The sequence below is a fragment of the Marmota marmota genome, unplaced genomic scaffold (assembly GCF_001458135.2).
Source record: "Marmota marmota marmota unplaced genomic scaffold, marMar, whole genome shotgun sequence".
Classification (NCBI taxonomy): domain Eukaryota; kingdom Metazoa; phylum Chordata; class Mammalia; order Rodentia; family Sciuridae; genus Marmota; species Marmota marmota.
Genome location: NW_026000057.1, coordinates 4105820 through 4124815, shown reverse-complemented (window position 1 = coordinate 4124815; position 18996 = coordinate 4105820). Strand labels below are relative to the sequence as shown.

General features: G+C 46.3%; 1 protein-coding gene across 8 annotated transcripts in view; it reads left to right on the top strand.

Moving 5' to 3' along the window:
• Znf827 (zinc finger protein 827) overlaps window positions 1–18996 on the top strand; it is a 150277-nt gene that overhangs the window by 64701 nt on the left and 66580 nt on the right. For all 8 annotated transcript variants that reach the window (XM_048813471.1, XM_048813472.1, XM_048813474.1 and 5 more), the window contains exons 5-6: window positions 8421–8660; window positions 11354–11411. In XM_048813471.1, coding sequence (XP_048669428.1) covers window positions 8421–8660; window positions 11354–11411 — 298 coding nt within the window. The remainder of the gene's footprint in view (window positions 1–8420; window positions 8661–11353; window positions 11412–18996) is intronic.

Below are 18996 nucleotides of genomic sequence, written 5' to 3'. Positions count from 1 at the left end.
GGAACCAGGGAAGGGAGAATAATCTTGTGCACCTACTATGTGCCCTGCCTTAAGTGATATGTGCAGAAAACGCACATGAAGCATGCCCAAGTGCGTGGCCTTGTGCTAACTCGTGAGGGTGGAAGGTGTTCAGTCCAGAGGGGACCTGTGTCTACAAAAGACTGTCGTCGCACTGTAGGCGGCACAGTATTTGCGGGTCTAGATGGGGAATAGAGGAGAGAGAGAGAGAGAGAGACTGCCACTCGAGGAGGATACAGGAAGGCTGCTCACAGAGGGGACATCTAGATCAAAGTTTGAAAGCTGAGTAGGATTTTATCAGAGTGTTTAAAACGTCCAGAGCACATGAAGGAAAGAAAGCTCGCAGCTGGAGTATCTCAGGATTGCAGGAGCTGAAAGGTGCACGGAGGATGCTGAGACGTGATGCAGGAGGGGAGGCTGGGCTTTTGATAGGACAGCAGAAACAACTGTGTGGGTATGTTATGCTCGAATTCGGGACCCCCAAAAGACCATACAGAGACCCAAGATCGATTTTAGCAGCAAAGAGGTGTTTATTGCGAGCTAGCTCGGTCCTCCGCGCGCACACACAGCAACTGGTGACGCTGAGAGGCCCCCAGCCCAGGGTCTGCAGCATTTTTATACACTCTTTGGGGAAGGCAGGGACTTCACATACATCATAGCCTCTTTTAGCAAATCATCACACACCGCGGGAAAATCAAATAACAACTCTAAAACATGATTAGCACATTCACTGGCGGGACCAAGTTGGGGAGGGGTGATTGGTCAGTACAAAAGGGGTATTCATTTGAACTGATTGGTTTAAGCCAAGAGGGGTGTTCATGCTGAACTACATGGTTTCCCAACACGTTATCAACCACCATAAACTACTGGGAGGGTCATCTGGCATCTCAGGTATTTCCCTATCTCATGCTGATTGGTGGCTGCTAGGGGGCTGCTATGGATCCCCACCTAGCCTGAGTCAGGGACACCTGGTGCAGCAGATCTCTCCTGTTATTTGTAGATAAACAACTTAGCAGGGTGGGAATGTGCCTAGGAGTGCTCTGTGGGTTTTTCCAAGGACAAAGGTCATGTCCCTTCCTTGGACAGGCTTTGCTCTGAGGTAGAGGCTGGTTTTTCAGGTACAAGGACAAGGGCAGGAGAGCAGGGAGCAGGGGCCCACGGAGGTGCCTCTGAGTCCTGCTTCTCTCTGGGCTTCCTGGCTACTGCACCGTGCTCACCACTCCCTGCCCTCTCTCCTGGCTTCTTTCCTCCTCTTGAAGATAGTAACATTTCCTCCCTCTACTGCTCTCTGCCCCCTCTCCCTGATGACCTCACCCGGTCCAGTGGGCACAGACAGCTTCGGATCTCCATGTCACGAACGCTCTGCTCCGCCTGCCCGTAAACCATCCCAGCCCCCGCTTCCTGCAGGAATCAAGACCTGGGCACAGCAGAACTGCGGGGCCTCCTCTGTATTTCTCCCCAGCCCACCTTTTCTATTTTCCTTACTCCAGATCTTAGAGGCTTAAACAGTGTCGAATTTTTAAAAGTCTCATTCCTTGCTTGAATGTTTTTTTGGGGGAAGAGGGTGCCAGGGATTGAACTCCGGGCCCTCAGCCACTGGGCCATATCCCCAGCCCTTTTTGCATTTTATTTAGAGACAGGGTCTTGCTGAGTTGCTAAGTGCTTTGCTACGTTGCTGAGGCTGGCTTTGAACTTGTGATCCTCCTGCCTCATTCTCCCAAGTTGATGGGATTACAGGTGTGCACCACCACGCCTGGCCCCTTGCTTGAATCTTTACAGTAAACTCAAGAGTCCGCTTTCCCTTTCTCCCTGTCCTTTAAAGTGCCACTGCCCACTGCCCCTTGCAGATGGCTTCTTGCCTATTTCTCATTTGGTACCAACTTCCAAACCCAGCACCTGAGATTCCATATTCTGCCCCTATCAACCTCTCCAATCTTATTTCTCTGGAATGTAATCCAGCACTCTTTGTTAAGCTCTATGTTTAACAGAAGATTTGACTTCGCCACCAAGGTTAGAGCACGAGGAATTAAAAGAAGAAAACTAAATATTAAACTCTTGGCATTGAGACAAAGTTGGAACGGGGTAGGTAGCACATAGGAAGCCTGAGCTGGGGAGGGGAATAGGATTTATCATGTAATGGATGCAGGGTCTCAGTTGGGAAATATGAGGGAGTGTGGGAAATGGATGAGGGTGATGGTGGCCCAACCATGTGACTGAACTTATGTTACCGCTGTTGACCGGTGACGAGTTCTTGCTTCCCCAATGTTGAAGAATAACACCAAAGAAGCACGCGGAGGCAAGGTCAGAGTAGAAATTAGAAGTTTATTAAAGGACAGCAGAAAAGACTTCTCCCAGAGGAAGAAGGGGACCCAAGAGGTGGAATCCGTGGAAGGGATGTTGTCTCCCCTTTTTATAGTTCTTTCAGTAATGGAATGTAGGTGGGAAGGACCGAGGGGTGGGACACAGGTGGGCCAAAGAAGTAATCTGGTCAGGAAGGACTTCTGAGTCAGCACCTTTTTGCTGGGGGCTGTTCATTAACATTTCTTTGAGGTGGACTTTGGCCTAGGGCCTTTTCGGGACTTCCATGAGTTGTCCTGTGTTTTCCCTGAGTCATTCTCCGCATGGTCTCCTCCATTTTAGATTTCACTCGATATTAGACCCGGATTTATCTAACTACACTGACTACCTAACTTTAAATCTGGCTTCACTTAGTGCTACTGAAATGTGTTGAGAGCCACAGCCGAGTTGGAATGGCACCTGGCATATTACCAGGAGTGGTTGGGAGGTGACGCCAGTGAGCCATTAAGGTGATGCTGGATTGAAACAGGCTGTGTATTCAGTAGAGTTCCCGTTGATTTCCCCGATGTTGAGAGCCACAGTTTAGTCGGAATGATGGAATGACGCCTGGCATTTTGCTAGTGGGAATGGTTGAAAGGTGACCCTGTTCCAGGAATAGGGTGGCTCCAGGATTAGGGCGGATCCTGCTGGGAATAGGGCGGCTCCAGGATTAGGGTGGATCCTGCTGCCCTAATCTACTTTGGAGTTCTACTTTTGAGTTCTTGAGAGGGTTCCGGGAATTGGCGCGCGGAGCCCGGTGGAGGGAGTATATTCCCGGGAAGTGTGTGTAGAGTGCCGGTGAGAGTTTGGGAATAAAGAGTTGCTGTTTGAAGGCTTTGTGGCAGCTCGGTTATTTTGTGCCCAGCCAGACTGCGGCATTTGGTGGCCCGTACGGGGAACACCTGAAGCTTGGAGGTAAGTGAAATGAATGAGTTCTTACGGAGCCTGGTGGAGGGCGGAGGAAGTTGGGGGCGGGGGGTGAGAGGGAGTTCCGGAGTTCTGGTTGGTGTGTAGTGTTCCTGGAAGGGCCGCATGGGTGGCCTGCGTGGGAGTTCGGGCATAAAGGAGTTCCTGTTTGAACCTACAAGTGCCTCCTCGTGGCAGCTCGGTTATTTTGTGCCCAGCCAGACTGCGGCAGAAATGTATGTTTAAAATTAGTTAAAATGGTTAATTTTATGTTATGTATATTTCACCATGATTAAAACAGAACTTGGCCCTCCTGACCCGATTGAAAATATCAAAATGAGAGGTTATTGAAGATCAGAGTGAGAGGGATTTTGAAGATTCCTCTGGAGAGAACTGGACAGGGCAGAGGACATGGGGAAGGGGAACCCAGTCCTACCCAAGATTAAAGAGCATGGCTTCAGGGACACCATCTGGGAGGTACATCCTGTGTTTCCCTCAGTCAGGGAGCACAGTGGCCTGATGTCTGACATCTGCTGGCAAATCTAGAGGGCAGAAGTGGGCTGGCCAGCTGGTTCAGGGCACAGCAAGAGCTGCCATGATGCTGGGTTAGGCCTCAACTTTTCCTCTTTGATCAAATAAGAGGTAACTGTCTCCCACGGCCCAGTGGTAGGCCAGAGTCCCACAAGATGGCTGGTGTGGGTTTTGTCTCAAATGCTGCCCCATGGGGCTGTGGAGAGAATCAGTCCATGGGACTGAGCACAAAGGGAGATGGAAACAGGTCTGGGAGAGGCTGTGGAGAAACTGAGTGGCCTCAGGCTAGAGGGTGTTGAACCTCAGAAAGAGAGCTGACTGGAAGTCAGAAAGACCACCTCTAAGTGAAAGGCCCTCCTTGGCAGAAGACCTCATGGGCAAGTCCCAGGAGAGAAACAGCTGCTGGCCCCCAGGGCTAGAAGACCCACGCCCCTCATCTGTCCCTGATGAAGAGAACAGGTGTGTGGGAGAGAAGCCAGTGTGACGGGGAGGGCCAGCCACACGCCCGCCCCCCCAGCTTTCCAAGGAAGGTCCAACTGTGCCACATCACATGGGACTGGGCATTTTGGCTTCTAAATCAAACCATTTTTCTGTCTAAAGGAGCTTTAAGTCTTGGTGTTCAGGAAGAATTGCCAGGTTATGGGCCCACCTGAGATGGTGCCCAGCGACAGGAGAAGAGCCCAGCCCTCTGCAGGACAGACATGGAGTAGCTGTGTTCCACTAGAGTGCTGCCTGCTCAAGCTGTAGCTCCACCTCTGCACATTGGCCCTCAGGCAAATCAGGCGACAGGATGTTCCCAAACAGCCCTGGGAGAGTACAGTCCCCCCTGTGGGCTCTGGCTGCTGTCCCACACCCTGTGTTATAACTTTCCTTGTATCAAAGGGATGTTTATCCTCCCCTCACCAAACATCTAGATGTCAACACCTTGAGGGCAAGAACTGTGTCTTGCTTAAGTCCACACTGTCTGCCACACTGAGGACATGGTCCACCTTAAAGACAGGCTGTCAAATGACCGAGTAGCTGATGGGTGAAATAAGGCATAGCTGGCTGCCTCTTATGTGTTGGTTTATGAAGGCAAAAAAGACACTGGAATTGCCTTTCCCCTTCCTGTTGCCCAGCTGAGTTGGACTAGGATTTATCCACTGGACAAGCCCACCCTAAAAATGCTATTAGACATTGCAGCAAATATCATTCCACACTAGTGTCAGAGACTGGACTTTGTTGTCTTATTATGGGGATACATATTCATTTTCCCTTAAAAAAAAAACACAACAAAAACAGGTACACGATACAGTGCCGGTATTTATCTTAGGAAATTCAAAAATACAAAATAAGTGTTGTGATAGATAATCATGCACAGCCCCGTCTCCAAGCATCACCTGCTCCTCACACTTTATCCCTCATCTCTGTTTTATGTACTGATTTCTTTCTTGGAATATTAATGTAAAGGTCACTCAGAATAAAATGAATATTTAACCTATTATTTTTAAAAGAGAGTCTAAAACTAGTCCTATCGTGTGTGTCAGGAAAAGAGGTAAATCCAGGTGTATAGACTTGTCCCTTGAGAGTGGGGAAGATGAATAAAAGGGGGTCCTGGGGACCCCATGGGGTATGGAGCAGTCACCTGTCACCTGTGCTCCTGGGTCAACCTGCCCAGGGACCTTTCTTTTTTGCCTTGGATGCAATTTTAATTTTTTTTTTTTTGCAAGGAAAAATAGACTGTGGCAAAAGCTCGGAGCAGTGGTTTTCAACCAGAGTGATTCTGCCCTTCCCCTCTCCCCAAGAAAATTTGGCAATGTCTGGAGTCACTTTTGATTGTTAATACCAGAGGCTGGTGCTACTAGTATTTGGTGGTGGAGACCAGGGATATGGCCAAACATTCTGAAATACCCAGCACAGCCCCACACAACAAAAATCCTGCCCCCAAATGGTGATAGTGCCAAGATGGAGAACTCCTAATTTTTTTTTTTTCCATAAAAGACAAGGAAGCACTTGGCAATCGTGCAGGGAACAGAAAGGGCTACAAAAATATTGATTGTAATATGTCTTACTCATCCATTGAGATGTTAGTTTGAAAACCCTTCTCCAAGTCTGGAATCCATCAGGGAGATTAAGGATGCTAAAGGTTTTTATCAGTGATCAGTGTTTTGTGCTTTTTCGAAAGGTCAAGAGTTGTCATAAGAAAGGGCAGAAACACTTCCATGCAAATCATACTTGAAATGATCCCAAGTAGATTTTTAACAACTAATTTTATTAAAGTCAGTGCTGCAAATAGCCAGGTAGTTTTTAATCCAGGGTCAAAGCTGAGGAGACAGGGTTGGGGGAGAAGATAAATAATGGAGCTTCTTTCTAGCTTTATGCTGTTGAATTTTTGTTTTATGTTTTTTGTTTGTTTGTTTGTTTGTTTTTTTTGATAACTCAATGAGTGCCTTTGTGTTTGGGCTGGTGTCTCTTTGTGTTAGCCTTCCACTTCAGAATGACTGGCCAGTGCAGGGTGCCTAGGTATCACTGTGTACCTGTGACACTGACCCCACTGTTTATTTTAAATTTATTTTTACAAATATTAAGTACTTTGAGGGAACATGAAGAAGGAAAGGCGTGTTGTGATTGCTTTCCTGAGTGGGTGGGATGGCCATCACCAAAGTCAGTCGGTTAGGAAAGAGGTGGGCTGCAAGTGAAGGCAGAGGGGCTGAGCACGGGACCTGGAATGCCCTCCCTCCTTCCTCTCCTTCCCCCACCTGTCCCTCCTCCCCTCCTTCCCCTCCTCCACCATCCTCTCCTTCCTCCTCTTCCCCCTCCTCCTCTGACCTCCTCTTCCTCCTCCTCACCCTCCTCCTCCTCCTCCTCCTTCTCACAACTCAGTCAGTGAACTTGCGTTTTATGGGCTACTTCACAGACCTGCAGGGAATAAACAGCTTGGTAGGAATTAGGGAAGGGGAGAGGGTCTAAATTGAATATCCCAGTTGCCTGCAGTTTAGATGCTGACAAGAAACCAGCAGTTTTTCCTGAGGAACATGTTGGAACATGTCAGGAGAGGGCGGGGAAGGACAGTTAGCCCGCTTCTTAAATAAGACCTCATTGATGGCACCATATTAATTTTAATCATTTAATTAAAAATGCTCTTCTTCTTCACTGCCCGTCAATAAATTATACAGGTATTCATCAGGGCCATGCTTGGCGGGAAAGCAGTATCTCTGACAGGGAGCTCACCAACGGGAGGTCTCCCTTTCGCCTCTCCTGACTGTACCACGGACCGTCTTATTGCCCTGTCAATCATCCTAGGCTTATTGTCCAAAGATGTCCACAGGGTAGTAGCTTGTCATGATTCTGGGAGCCAGAGGCCTGCCAAGGAGTTAGTTGGGCAGGTCATACCCAACACAAAAGAATTCTCCCTATGTCTTCAGCCTTTGGGGGCTGCAGACTCTCCATGGATTGTTGTTACATAACTCTGGGCTTTTCCACAGTATCTGTATCTTGTCCTCTTTGGTCTCCAGTAAGATGCTTGTCATTGGATTTAGGGTCCTCGTGGACAATATTATCTTGAAATCCTTAACTTAGTCACATCTACAAAAAAGTTTTTTTTTCAAATAATATTACATTCCTAGGTTCCTAGGATTTGGACATAGGCATCTTTTTAGGGCCACTATTCATAGATAGATGCCTATAGATAGATGTTGGTCATCTATCTATCTTTTATCTACCTGTCTTAGTCTCCTTTTTTTTTTTTTAATTTTCTAGAATGTTATATACACAGTAGTTACTAGTAACTGTTGATTGGATTTTAAAGTGGCCCAAATTAATGTCTGCACTGATTGTCCCACCTTGTTTCAAAAATGTCCTACCATCCCTTCTAAGGAACATGTGAACATATTCTCAGACCTTTCAAAGCAAATGTGTGTTTTAGATTAAAGATGAAAAATCTAGTAGGCACACCCAAAGGAAGAGCTGTCAGTAAATTGAACTGTTATTATAACCTGTGAGATTGCTGTTCTTCTGGGTGTTAATCCTTGGGCTGCAATTAACTTCCTGGGTGTTCTTGAGGATTACTAGCTTCCAGCAAGGTATAAATATCTCCCTCCATTGAATTCACCTTATTTACCCTTTATTAATTTAGGTGCCTTCAAAGAGAGAGAGAAAAAATTGATCCCAGCTTTAAAAATAGGGGGAAGAAATTATAGTATTAACAGGCTTGCTCTTATTTGATTCACTGAAATTGAGTCAGTTCTAGATAGAACAAGGACAGGCATTGACCATGTTCTCGGTTGGTTCTGGAAGCAGCATAGTGGAGAGGAAGGGGGCCTGGGGGCTGTAAGGAGACCCAGTCAGGAAACCTAGTGAGTTCTAGACCTAGACACCCGGACCTGTCTCCATGGCCCTCTGTGTGACTTTGGACAAGACACTTCATTTCTCTGGGCTGCAAAGTGGAAGCCTCAATCTCTCACCTTTTTAGAAGTCAGATGGGTTGGACCAATGGTGTCGATCAATGATCTGGAGTGTCATGGCGCCCACTCTTTCCAGACTGTTCCTTCACTCAGCCTCGGAGTTTTCTTTTCGATTAGAATCTGGAGTTGGTTCAGAATTAAGAAACAGTGGTGTGTCTTTGTTTCTCTCTGTTCACCTGCTTGCAGCGGAAAGCTACAAGGAAACGCGGACCGTGAAGATTAAAGAGGAACCCATGGAGGTTGATGTCCAGGACGCCCCCGTCTCCATATCACCCAGCCGGAATGCTGGCTACAGCACTTTAATCGGGCGAGAGAAAACCGAACCCTTACAGAAGATGCCAGAGGGCAGGGTACCCCCAGAGAGGAACCTCTTCAGTCAGGACATCTCTGTAAAGATGGCCTCCGAGCTTCTCTTTCAACTGTCGGGTATGTTGGGGTTAGGGAAGAAAAGGCAAAAATTTGAAATCATGGGGAGGAAGGCCCTTTTAACAAGGAAATAAATAAATAAATAAAAAGGAAAAAAAGAAAAGCCAACCCACATATGATAGGAAGTTTTAGACAGAAATCAATTTTGTTACTTTAACACCCAGACTGCCACCCAAATGAGCAGTTAATAAGGCATCACCAATTAGAATTCCTGCCAGACTTTCTTTAGTAAATAGTTAAAAATCTTTTGAAATGAGAACTCTGCAATTTGGTGCAAATGATCCAGGCTAAAAAAAACCTTACCTCTGATTTTGATTTGGTTTGTTGATCGGATTAACAGCCATTTTATTTTTTCCTACTGTGCAAAAGACACACTGACGTTTGCTCCAGTGTTGACTGAATTGCCATGAACTCCAAGTTAGTGTGGTCTGGCTTAATGAGATCCTATTATAACTTGCTAAACAGAAATCAAAAGGATGAAGACTACTTCCAGGTAGAGCCTAAGAGAATATTTTCTGTAAGCCAACTTTTTCTACTTTGAATACTTTCAATTCAAAAGTGCAGTAATGGCCAGCCCAGTGAAGTGTCTGGATGAAGTAGTTGAGGGTCCCAGCACCTAAGCTGTCCCTATCTACAGCTCTTTTCAAGCCACACACCATTTGTCCCTCACAAATTTAATATGCAGTTATTCTTTGAACTTGAATGGCACTGATATGTACACAGAGAAGACTCAGATTATGATAGAAATATTATTTAATTAGCTTCTAAATACACAAAAGTCCATAGTCCATAGCCAAGCACTGGCCTACACTTTGAAGTTTATGCATCAGTAGAACTTGTTTGATAAACTGTTTTGTTATGGGTAACAAAACATCCACTAAATTCTTCATTTTTTTAAATTATTTTTTATAGTGGTAGATGGACAGAATGCTTTTATTTTATTTGTTCATTTTTATGTGGTGCTAAGGATCAAACCCAATGCCCCACACGTGCCAGGTGAGTGCTCGCTGCTGAGCCACAACCCCAGCCCTAAATTCCGCATTATTTAAGTGTTCACTTACTTTCTTTCTTTTTTTAATATATAAATTTTTTTTGATGGACTATTAAGGAGACTTAGTGTCTTTTTTTTTTTTAAAGAGAGAGAGAGAATTTTAATATTTATTTTTCAGTTATCAGCGGACAGAACATCTTTGTTTGTATATGGTGCTGAGGATCGAACCTGGGCCGCACGCATGCCAGGCGAGCGCGCTACCGCTTGAGCCACATCCCCAGCCCTGTTCACTTACTTTCCTCCCTACAAAAAACACAGGGAAGAATCTGTGTTCCTCCGTGATGGTTCGCTTTCTCCTTGGCCTGGAGACAACTCCTAGCTGGGTAACTACCAGATCGTGCTGAAAATGGTGGCCCCCAGCTTCTCCAACAAGGGCTGTTTTTGCTCAGCTCTCTTCATTATTGGAAATCACCAGTTTGATAAATTTAATAGGACACGGGTCTTTACAAGCTCCAAAACCATGTGATTTTTTTTTTTTAAAGTCTGAGACATATCTGAAAACAGTATCACTTTGACAATGATTAAAATCGTTTGAGAGTTAAAATTAGCAAAAGTGAGACATGTGTGGTTCTTTTCAGAAAGTCTCTGACAGTACATTATCACAGTCTCCTATCAGCTCAGTGTCTGAGAGTTCTCACCCTGGCGCTGTCACTGACCTCAGACAAGTCACTTAGCCCTGACTTCCCGCTCTCTGCAAGAACACTGGCTGGCATTCCCAGTTCACCCTTGTCATTGTTGAATGGACAGAAAGGAATTGTCTACGTAAACACACGTACTGTGGCTTCAGACTAGTATTACAAAGTGTGGGACAGATGTTGTAAACCTTGGTTTACATTTTTCTAAAACCCCACAGGATCCGGAGTTTGTTCCTGGTCCTGCCGTTGAAATCTGAGACCCTCCTAGAGTTAGCCATGGTTTCTCTAGCTGCTTTAAGGAAGCCATTGAGAGCTGCCGTGGTCCCGGTAGAGTCCTCCCATTTGAACTGGATTGAGAAAGCCAGAGATCAACTTTTGTGTTCTTAGAAGCTAATTAAATAATTTCTGACAGCTGGGAGATTCACACCCCAAGACCCAGGAAGGGAGGGTTTCCCTCTTCGTGTCTAATGATCTGTTTTTGTCCATGGTGACATTTATCAGAATCAGCAGTCGATAACTGCGGCACCGAGAGGTCTTCTAGCTGTTTTTATATCCCCTCTCACAAAGGGGCCTGACAATACAGAATGCATAAAGGTTGTCATCAAAGCCAGGGGCAGAACAGTTGCAACAATTGCAGTTTTCATGCTGAATCAGAGGAAAGCAGAAATTTTCGGCTGGGGAAATACAGAGTAGACATCATTGTCTCTGCATACGTATCACTGTGGGTGGGGAGTGTGCGTGCTCACCAGGGCCGATGGAAATCAGACATCACACCTGAAACTTACTAACTAGTCCCCTTTGATTGGTTTTTCAATAAAATTCTTTGGGTTTTGTCTGTGCACTTTTGAGGCATCTTGCTCAGTAAGACAGGGAGGGTTTGAATGTTGAAAAAGGAAACCCAAAGAAAGCCACAAGAGACAAAGAAAAGCTGGGGTGTTTTCTGCTAAACGATGAAAGTTCAGTGAACACAACATAAGAGATCTACGTTTCATTCTTTCTCCCTCCAGAAAAAGTGAGCAAAGAGCACAATCACACGAAAGAAAACACCATCCGGACGACCACCAGGTAGGCCACTTTGTGTGGGGTCCCCTCAGAGCGCCCTTGTGTGTGGGGCCTCAGGCCGGCCCAGGCCTGCACTTGACCTTGGCCCAGACTGCTTCCTCCAGGGCTGGAAGAGCCACACCCCTTCCACCTGGTTCCACCAGAAACTCTCAGTTGATGGGAAAACACAGAAATCAAGGACAACAAGAGGAAGACCCTAATGTTTGTGAAACATCCTCTCACCTTGCTGGGAATTTTCCATGTTATTATTTCTTCCAATAATTTTGTGATGTACATAGTATTATCAGCATTGCAGAATATTTTTTTTTTTGTACTAGAATTAAACCCGAGACCTCATGATGGATCCTAATCACATGTTACACGGGCTACACTGCCAGCTAACAGAAGTTTGTTGACTTGAGAGTTTAAATGGGTGGCATAGCTGAGATTGGCAGTGGGGTCTGTAGCTCATGAGTTCTCACACCCTGTCGGTAAACTGAGGTCCTTATTGCAACTCTGCTCCTTACTGTTTGGCTGGGAGCTGAAGATTTGTCACCAAGGATATCACACTTTTACCTCCATAGCGTTGGGTGGAGGGCAAGAGTTTTTAAAGCAAAAGAAAGAGAATACTTTAAAAAATTGCAAGAACCGAGTGTGGTGCCAACTGCTCAGGAGGCTGAAACAGGAGGATCACTTAAGACCAGGACTCCAGGGCCTGTCTGGGCAACACAGGGAGAGCTTGTATCAGAAATAAATTACTTTTGGCCAGGTACGGTGGCCCACACCTGTAATCCCAGTGGTGCGGGAGGATCTCAAGTTCAAAGCCAGCCTCAGCAACTTAGAAAGGCCCTAACCAACTCAGCGAGACCCTGTCTCTAATAAAATATAAGAAAGGACTGGGGATGTGGCTCAGAAGTTAAGTGTTCCTGGATTCAATTCCCGGTACCAAAAATAATAATTAATTAATTAATTAAAGCTATAAGAAAAATCAGTATTATCAACACTTAGGGGGAAGGAAGTTTTCTATTTGGAAAATGCAGTTCAAGGAGGTAGCTAGTGTTGGCTGCCCATCATTCTGCCATGAGGAAAAGAGGAGGGCCAGCCAGTGTGGATGGACAGATGGGGTTTAAAGGCCACCCAGAAGTGTCAGAGGCAAGAACCAACCATCCAGTCCCCTGCCGCAAACACACACGCTGTGGAAAAGGAGTTCAGGGAAGACTCAGCCTCCGCCTCTGAAAGACCATCCTCCACTCTAAAACCATGCTCCGTTTTGTAAGTTAGCCCAAGACAGAAGCTTTACAGGATGGACAAGAGGGATATAAGTGTACAGGATAGTGGCTAGGAACCAGGAGAACAAGCCCCAAGCTACTGAGATCTCTTTAGGACAAGGAACTTGGCTGTCCTGAGCAGAGACAGTCTTCCTGATGGTGTGGTTGATTGGTTTTCTCTTTTTCATTCTTGAAACACAAGATAAATGATGCTTTTCATTTTGGTGAATGGACCTCAGGGCATCATCAGGCATGTGGACAGAACTCATATGGACTTAAACCCAAGGTGTTTTAAAATTCTGTGAATTGGAATCCAGGAATATCAATCAGAAACCCACAAAGCCACCTGCCGCCTCCTGGGCTGGACAGTGCTGGGGAAGCCAGGTCTGTGACGCAGATGGAAGGCGAGTCTCGTGAAGATGCTCTGAGGAGGGTACTGGGAACTGAGTCTGGGAGCGGAAAGGCTATTTTGTCTATTAAGTTGGACCCCAAGCAGATGGGAGCTGCAGTAGACTGCAGCCTCCTCCTTCATGTAATCCTAAAGCTGCATCTTATGTCTCTGGGTCTAAGCACGGAGGGAAGGCACCAGGTTGGTGGGCCTTTACCGACCACTCCCTAAACACAATACCCACTAACTTTAATTGGCTTCCATCGGGTTCTTGAAGTGTCACAGGCAGGTTCTCTAGAAACAGAGCAGAAGATAGGGATTCCCAGGGGGTGCTTTCCTTGGGAAGTGCCCTCAGAGGGGAGGTGACGGGCAGGAGAGGGAAGCGGGCGGAGCCCATCTAGGATATGGTTTCATTGGGGGTTTAGCCTCAGCTCCATCCCAGGTGCACCAGAGGCTGCACCCCCCAAATTGTTCAGGTCCCCCCAGGGCGGAGGTGTCCTCCCCGGGGGCAGGGAGGGTTCTCAATCATGGTCAGCACTCAGCAGCTCGAGTGGGTGCCCAGTGTAGGAAGTGTAGGAAGGAGGACCTGGGCAGGACCCAAGGCACATCCCAAGGGGGTTCTCGCCAGCCTTTTAAGATCACCCGGTAATACATCACAGAAAGGGGTGCCTGGACACCGTGTTATTTTAGGCTTTTTCGGTTTTCTGGGAAGAGGCAGGAGGAGGTTTCAACTAGCCCCAGAGAACTGAAAAGCACCTCAGGCTCAATTGCCTTGGCTGGCGCTAAAGCGTAATTAGAGGGTGGAAGAGCTTTTTTTTTTAACCATTTGGCAAAAAATGAAGCAATCCTTAAATTCTCCTCTTGCTGGGAGATTATGAGTAAGAAGAAACTTAAATCAGATCTTTTGCCCAAAGCAAAGGAAGAACAGCTTCCTAGGAGTCCCTGGAAGCAGAAACCTGTGTTACAGAAACTCTCGGCTTATAATTCTACCAAATCCTTGGTATGCTTTTATGTTTCCTTCAAGTGGGCCACTGGCTCAATTAGCCTATCCACAAATAGGTTCTCTTTTACCTCTTACCCCGTTGCTTCAAGTGCAATAGAATCAAGCAGCTTGATGCCAAGAAATGGTCTTTAATTTAACTGATAGCAGAAATCCCCTCTCCCCTCCCCGCCCCCCGCCTCTCTTTTCTGATTCCTGTTTTTAGAAGGAACTTGTTTTGTAAGCTCAAGATCAGTGTATGCTTTGTTGTAAGGTATGATTCATGGTGCAGTTCAAAAAAGATGTACATCAAGCCTCCAAATTCCTGTACCTCCAGATTTTTAAGTACTTAGTGGGATATTTAGTTATCCTACGTCTTATGTCTGATTTCCTAGAAGAAGCTGACTATTCAAAGAAATAGCCAATGATGGGAATCACGTTCAGAATTTTCCATGGTGGAGGGTTACTAGGTGTATTCAAGACAGTTTAATCATGAAGGGCGGCTCCAGGACACCAGCCTCACAGGACTAAGATGGAACCTTTCTTGCCTTCCTTGTGCCCTCGGATGCCCGACCGCCTTGCAGGCTCCACCTCCTGGAGTCCCAGGGACGTGGGGGGTGCGTACAATACTGAAGCAGTGGGTTTTCTCCCTGTCCTTTATAAGCCCACAGCTCCTCTGCCCAGTTGATTGCTATTGATTCTGACATTGATTCCATCCACAGTAGGTAAAGAAGAGTGTAGCACCCCAATGCACCACAGCTTGGCGTCCCCATCCATGCTGGTCAGTGACGGGGGGTGGGGTGCTGATTTCCATTCTGGGCCCCAAGAACATGAAGCCCATGGTATGAGCAGCTCCTTCATCCTGTGCAGGCTGGTGTGACTCCTCTTCACATCCTCCCTCCTCACCCCTGGCCACTGACCACTCAGCTCTCTGTTGGACCTCTTATAAGCCAGCCGGGCAGGTGTGGAGAGCAGAAAACAATGTGAGACGGCAATCCTCATTAGCAGCTTTTAAAACGAGGTTTCAGTGACGCTAAAGGTTGAGATCAGTAACTAGCAGGTTTCTGGATCACTGATTCTCTGCCTCATTCTGTTTAACTCTTACCGTGGGAAATCTCGAGCACTGACTGAAGTGGAGGGCTTGTACCTTTCACCCAGATGAAACGATGCTCGGGTCCCAGCCAGATGCTCGGGTCCCAGCCACGTTGCTTCCCCATCTCCCTCCCTCCTTCCCCCTCCCCCGATGTGATTTTGAAGCCCATCCCAGACACCGTCTTCAGAACTGGTAAAATGCATTTTGTTTTGTTTTGGTTTGGTTTTTTCCATCCTAAGAACTTAGACTCAGCTGTGTAAATTAGGATCATCTTCCCAATTTGCTGGAATCATCCTATTCTGCATCCCAAAAGTAAAGGAGAAAAGCAATCTACCAAAGTGCCCCATGTAGCCAGGCAGAAAAATCCATTTACTTAGCAGCTGGCATGATTGGATCAGGTGGTCCTGCTCACCAGTCCTCGGCCCTGTCCCCGCCACCCGCCCTTGTTTGCACCCTCACACAGACACCTCCGCTGATCAGGTCCCCCGTAGCTGGAACTTCACTGCAAATGCTAAGGCGGCAGTCCTTTTGCCTGTTCAACCTGAGTCTAGAAAATTCAATCCAGCTGGGTCCCCTCTGAGATAGCATGTGAACCGAGCGATCTTCGTGCCATTCTATCCGACAGATGAGATGAGGAGAGAGTCCCGGCCAGACCCAGGAGAACTGCAGGACCGAGCACTGATGAGACTAATAGAATCCTGATTTTCCTCCTTCCTCTCCCAGCACGAGCCTGGGTTCTGCGGGGAGCAGATAACCAGCTATTAGGATCATTTGGTAGATGAAAATACATGAGGCATGATATCATAACCAGATCCCGAAGTTTAATGGAATAAAAAGAGGATCTATATCTTTCAACATGGACCATCGCCCCGACAGATGCCAGATAAGATCCAAGAAGGGAAACAGAGCCCTAGAGTAGGAACCAGATAGTTCCTGGCAGGTGACTCCGCCGTGCTCAGTGTTGGGCGACACCCCGAACCTCAAACAATGGCTGCCAGGAACCCTCTCTGGATTATTTGTTCTCTCTTTTCCCTGTTAATAATTCAGCATCCATAGGGGTATAAGATTGCAGGCCTATGAGAAAAAACTTCTCACACCTGGCTTGCTTTATCCCAAAAGCAAGGAAGCATTTGCCGGAATCATCCTGTTCTGCATGCCTAGACAAAAGGCGGCAGTGGGGGGAGAAAAATCAGAGAAAGATAGACTCATCTCATGCTGTGCACACCAATATTTAATTTGCCCAATTTTCAGAATCTGAAATGTGGGCTATTTTCCTATGATTTAGATAATGGCACAAACAGTGTTTGCTAAAAGACATATTCACTTGGAAGTGTCCAATAGAGAATTTTCCTGCGTGATGGTTTCAATTCTGCCCTTAAATATTTATGATTCAGTAATAGAAATTGCTCAAATTTGTAAAAGCATGATGTGCTGCCTCAATTCAGGCAATTTCCCCCCTTTTCATTTCTTTGGAGAGCATAAGAAAATAATGCTGTATTACCTTAAAAAGTAAAAATTACTTTCAGAGAACACTGAATTAGGCAGAACAAATTAAGAAACAGGAAACAGAGCAAATGAAATTGGTGGTTTTTCAGTACCTCTCCATATATTCCCTTTACCCTTCTATTTTGTGATTTTAAATTAAATGCTCGGAGAATTTTAGTTCTAAAGGATGGAAATTACTACTAATTTCATAGAGCCCCTTCAGTTATGATTTTTCTTTTTTTTTTGGAAGACAAGGCTATTTGAGGGTCACATGGTACCACTGCAAATTTTAGACACTCTTTCTCATTACACTGCCATCTACTGAAATACTTTTACAATATAAATATTTCAACCTTTGATGTCTGTGATATTAACCATGTCTGATGCTTTTGTGCAGTGCACAGCCTGCACTACTCTCTGTAACTGCCCCAACACAAATATTGACTTGAGTATTTTTATATCCCTTTTCACTTACCTTTAAATTTTCATTTGTCAAAGAAATTAAAACTCATTCTTGAAAACCGTAGATTATTCTTCACATGTGCAGGCACGCACATACCACACCTGGCCTGAAGCTACTTTGTATATCATTGCTGGTTCATCTTATCTCCCCCTTCTCATCACAAAGCATTTCACAGTACTTTCATCTATTCCTCTACTCCCTGGTCCTACCAGTATGGCCTGCCATTTTCCCGCCCATTTGTGGCAACTATACAGAAACATTGGTTGAAATAATGGGGCACCTAGAATTGTGCACTCCAGAGCAGCACATTTAAATCTCCTTGGCAGGGTCTGCTGAGGGCTGTGACTTTTCTCCTCCACTTCCCACGGGTTCTCCCCGCTGGGTTTCTACTGGCTTGCAATGGTCGTCTGCCCTGGTTGTGTAACTCCTGATAATCAGCAGTGAAGTCTCATAAGTCTCTGTCAATCTTGTGAGCAGCTAGCCACAGCCTGTGTTCTCTGGCTACCCATGCGGGCAGTGCAGGGGCGCGTGACCCAAAGGTGTACGTGGCTTTAGATGCTGGCTTCCACCCTGATCTTATCTGGGATTTCCTCTCACAGTGTCTCTGTGGTTGTTACTAGAAATGCAGCACAGTATGCGAGGCAGGCCTCTGTTTAGAGGCCAGACAGCTCTGCTGCATGTTGCTGCGGGGGCGGGGGGGGTGTTCACATTTTGGGGTGTGATATACAGCAGCCACACGACTCTCCTGTGTCATGGTGCGGAGGACCAGGTTCCTGTGTGCACAGCTTACCTCAGCAGAGTGCCCATTGTCCTTGTTTATGTGTGAAATCAGATTCCCGCGGGAGATCAGGTCCTCCGGCTGACATTTCCAGGCTCCGGATGTGCAGGGTTCACTTCCTTGGCCTGCAGTTGGCTGGGGCTCCCTGGGTCTCCACTGCAGGGCGCTTCACAAGGCCAGGCATTGTGCTCCTTGTCCCCAGAAGTTTCCTGGCTCTATCGTGGGTGAATACTAGAGCCTCAGCAACCGGAGCTTGTTCCCTGAGCGCTCGGTGTTGGGTTGTCCCTTGGCCACCTTTATGACAACCCCAAATAGAAGGCAATACAAAACATCTCCCGTGGGTATTTCTTTTCTAAGATGCTCTGTTTTTCTTCTGCCATATTTTACGCAGCCTCTTCCTTCCGGAGCTTCTAGACTCATGAAGCTGAAGGGTCCCAGGTTAGATAGCTCTTCTTGCCTGCGTCTTTGCCACTGTCCCTCCGAGCTCTCTCTGTACAAGACCAAGTCTCTTCATAAGTAAAGGATCCTCAACAGTAAAACTTGATAGCTATTTTTTTAAGTTTTCAAAATGATTTTGACTTTCCGATAATTGTAGGGACTCTTACAGAAGGAAAAGTCATCTCTTAGAATCCTACTAGCCCGAGAGAGCCACAGCAATGTCAGTGATATGTGGCCTTGCTGAGTTCCTTTCTATTTCAGTGTATGCTGTGTGTGTATGTGTGTGTGTGTGTGTGTGTGTGTGTGTGTGTGTGAGAGAGAGAGAGAGAGAGAGAGAGAACTGGATCCTACTGAGTATTTAGTTGTAAAATCTTGCTTCTGTCTCTAGCAGTACAGTAAGTACATCTTTCCAGGGCAGTAAATGTAACTTGGTGTTGCTCTTCAGATGTTCGCACGGTATTCGGTGTTTGCATGTGGGGTACCCTGTCACTTATTCTTTGAGTCCCCTGTTGCTGGAGGTCAAGGACTCTCCCTCCCCCAGCTTGTTGCTAGGATAAAGTGGCTCAGAAAAACCATTCCAGCCTTTCAGTCTTTTGCTATGATTGTCAAACTGACTTCCAAAAGGACTGAATATAAAATTCTACCAATGAGCGGGAACGATGGAGGGAGAGGCAGAATTTCAAAAGTCTGACCAAAAAAAAAAAAACAAAAAAAAAA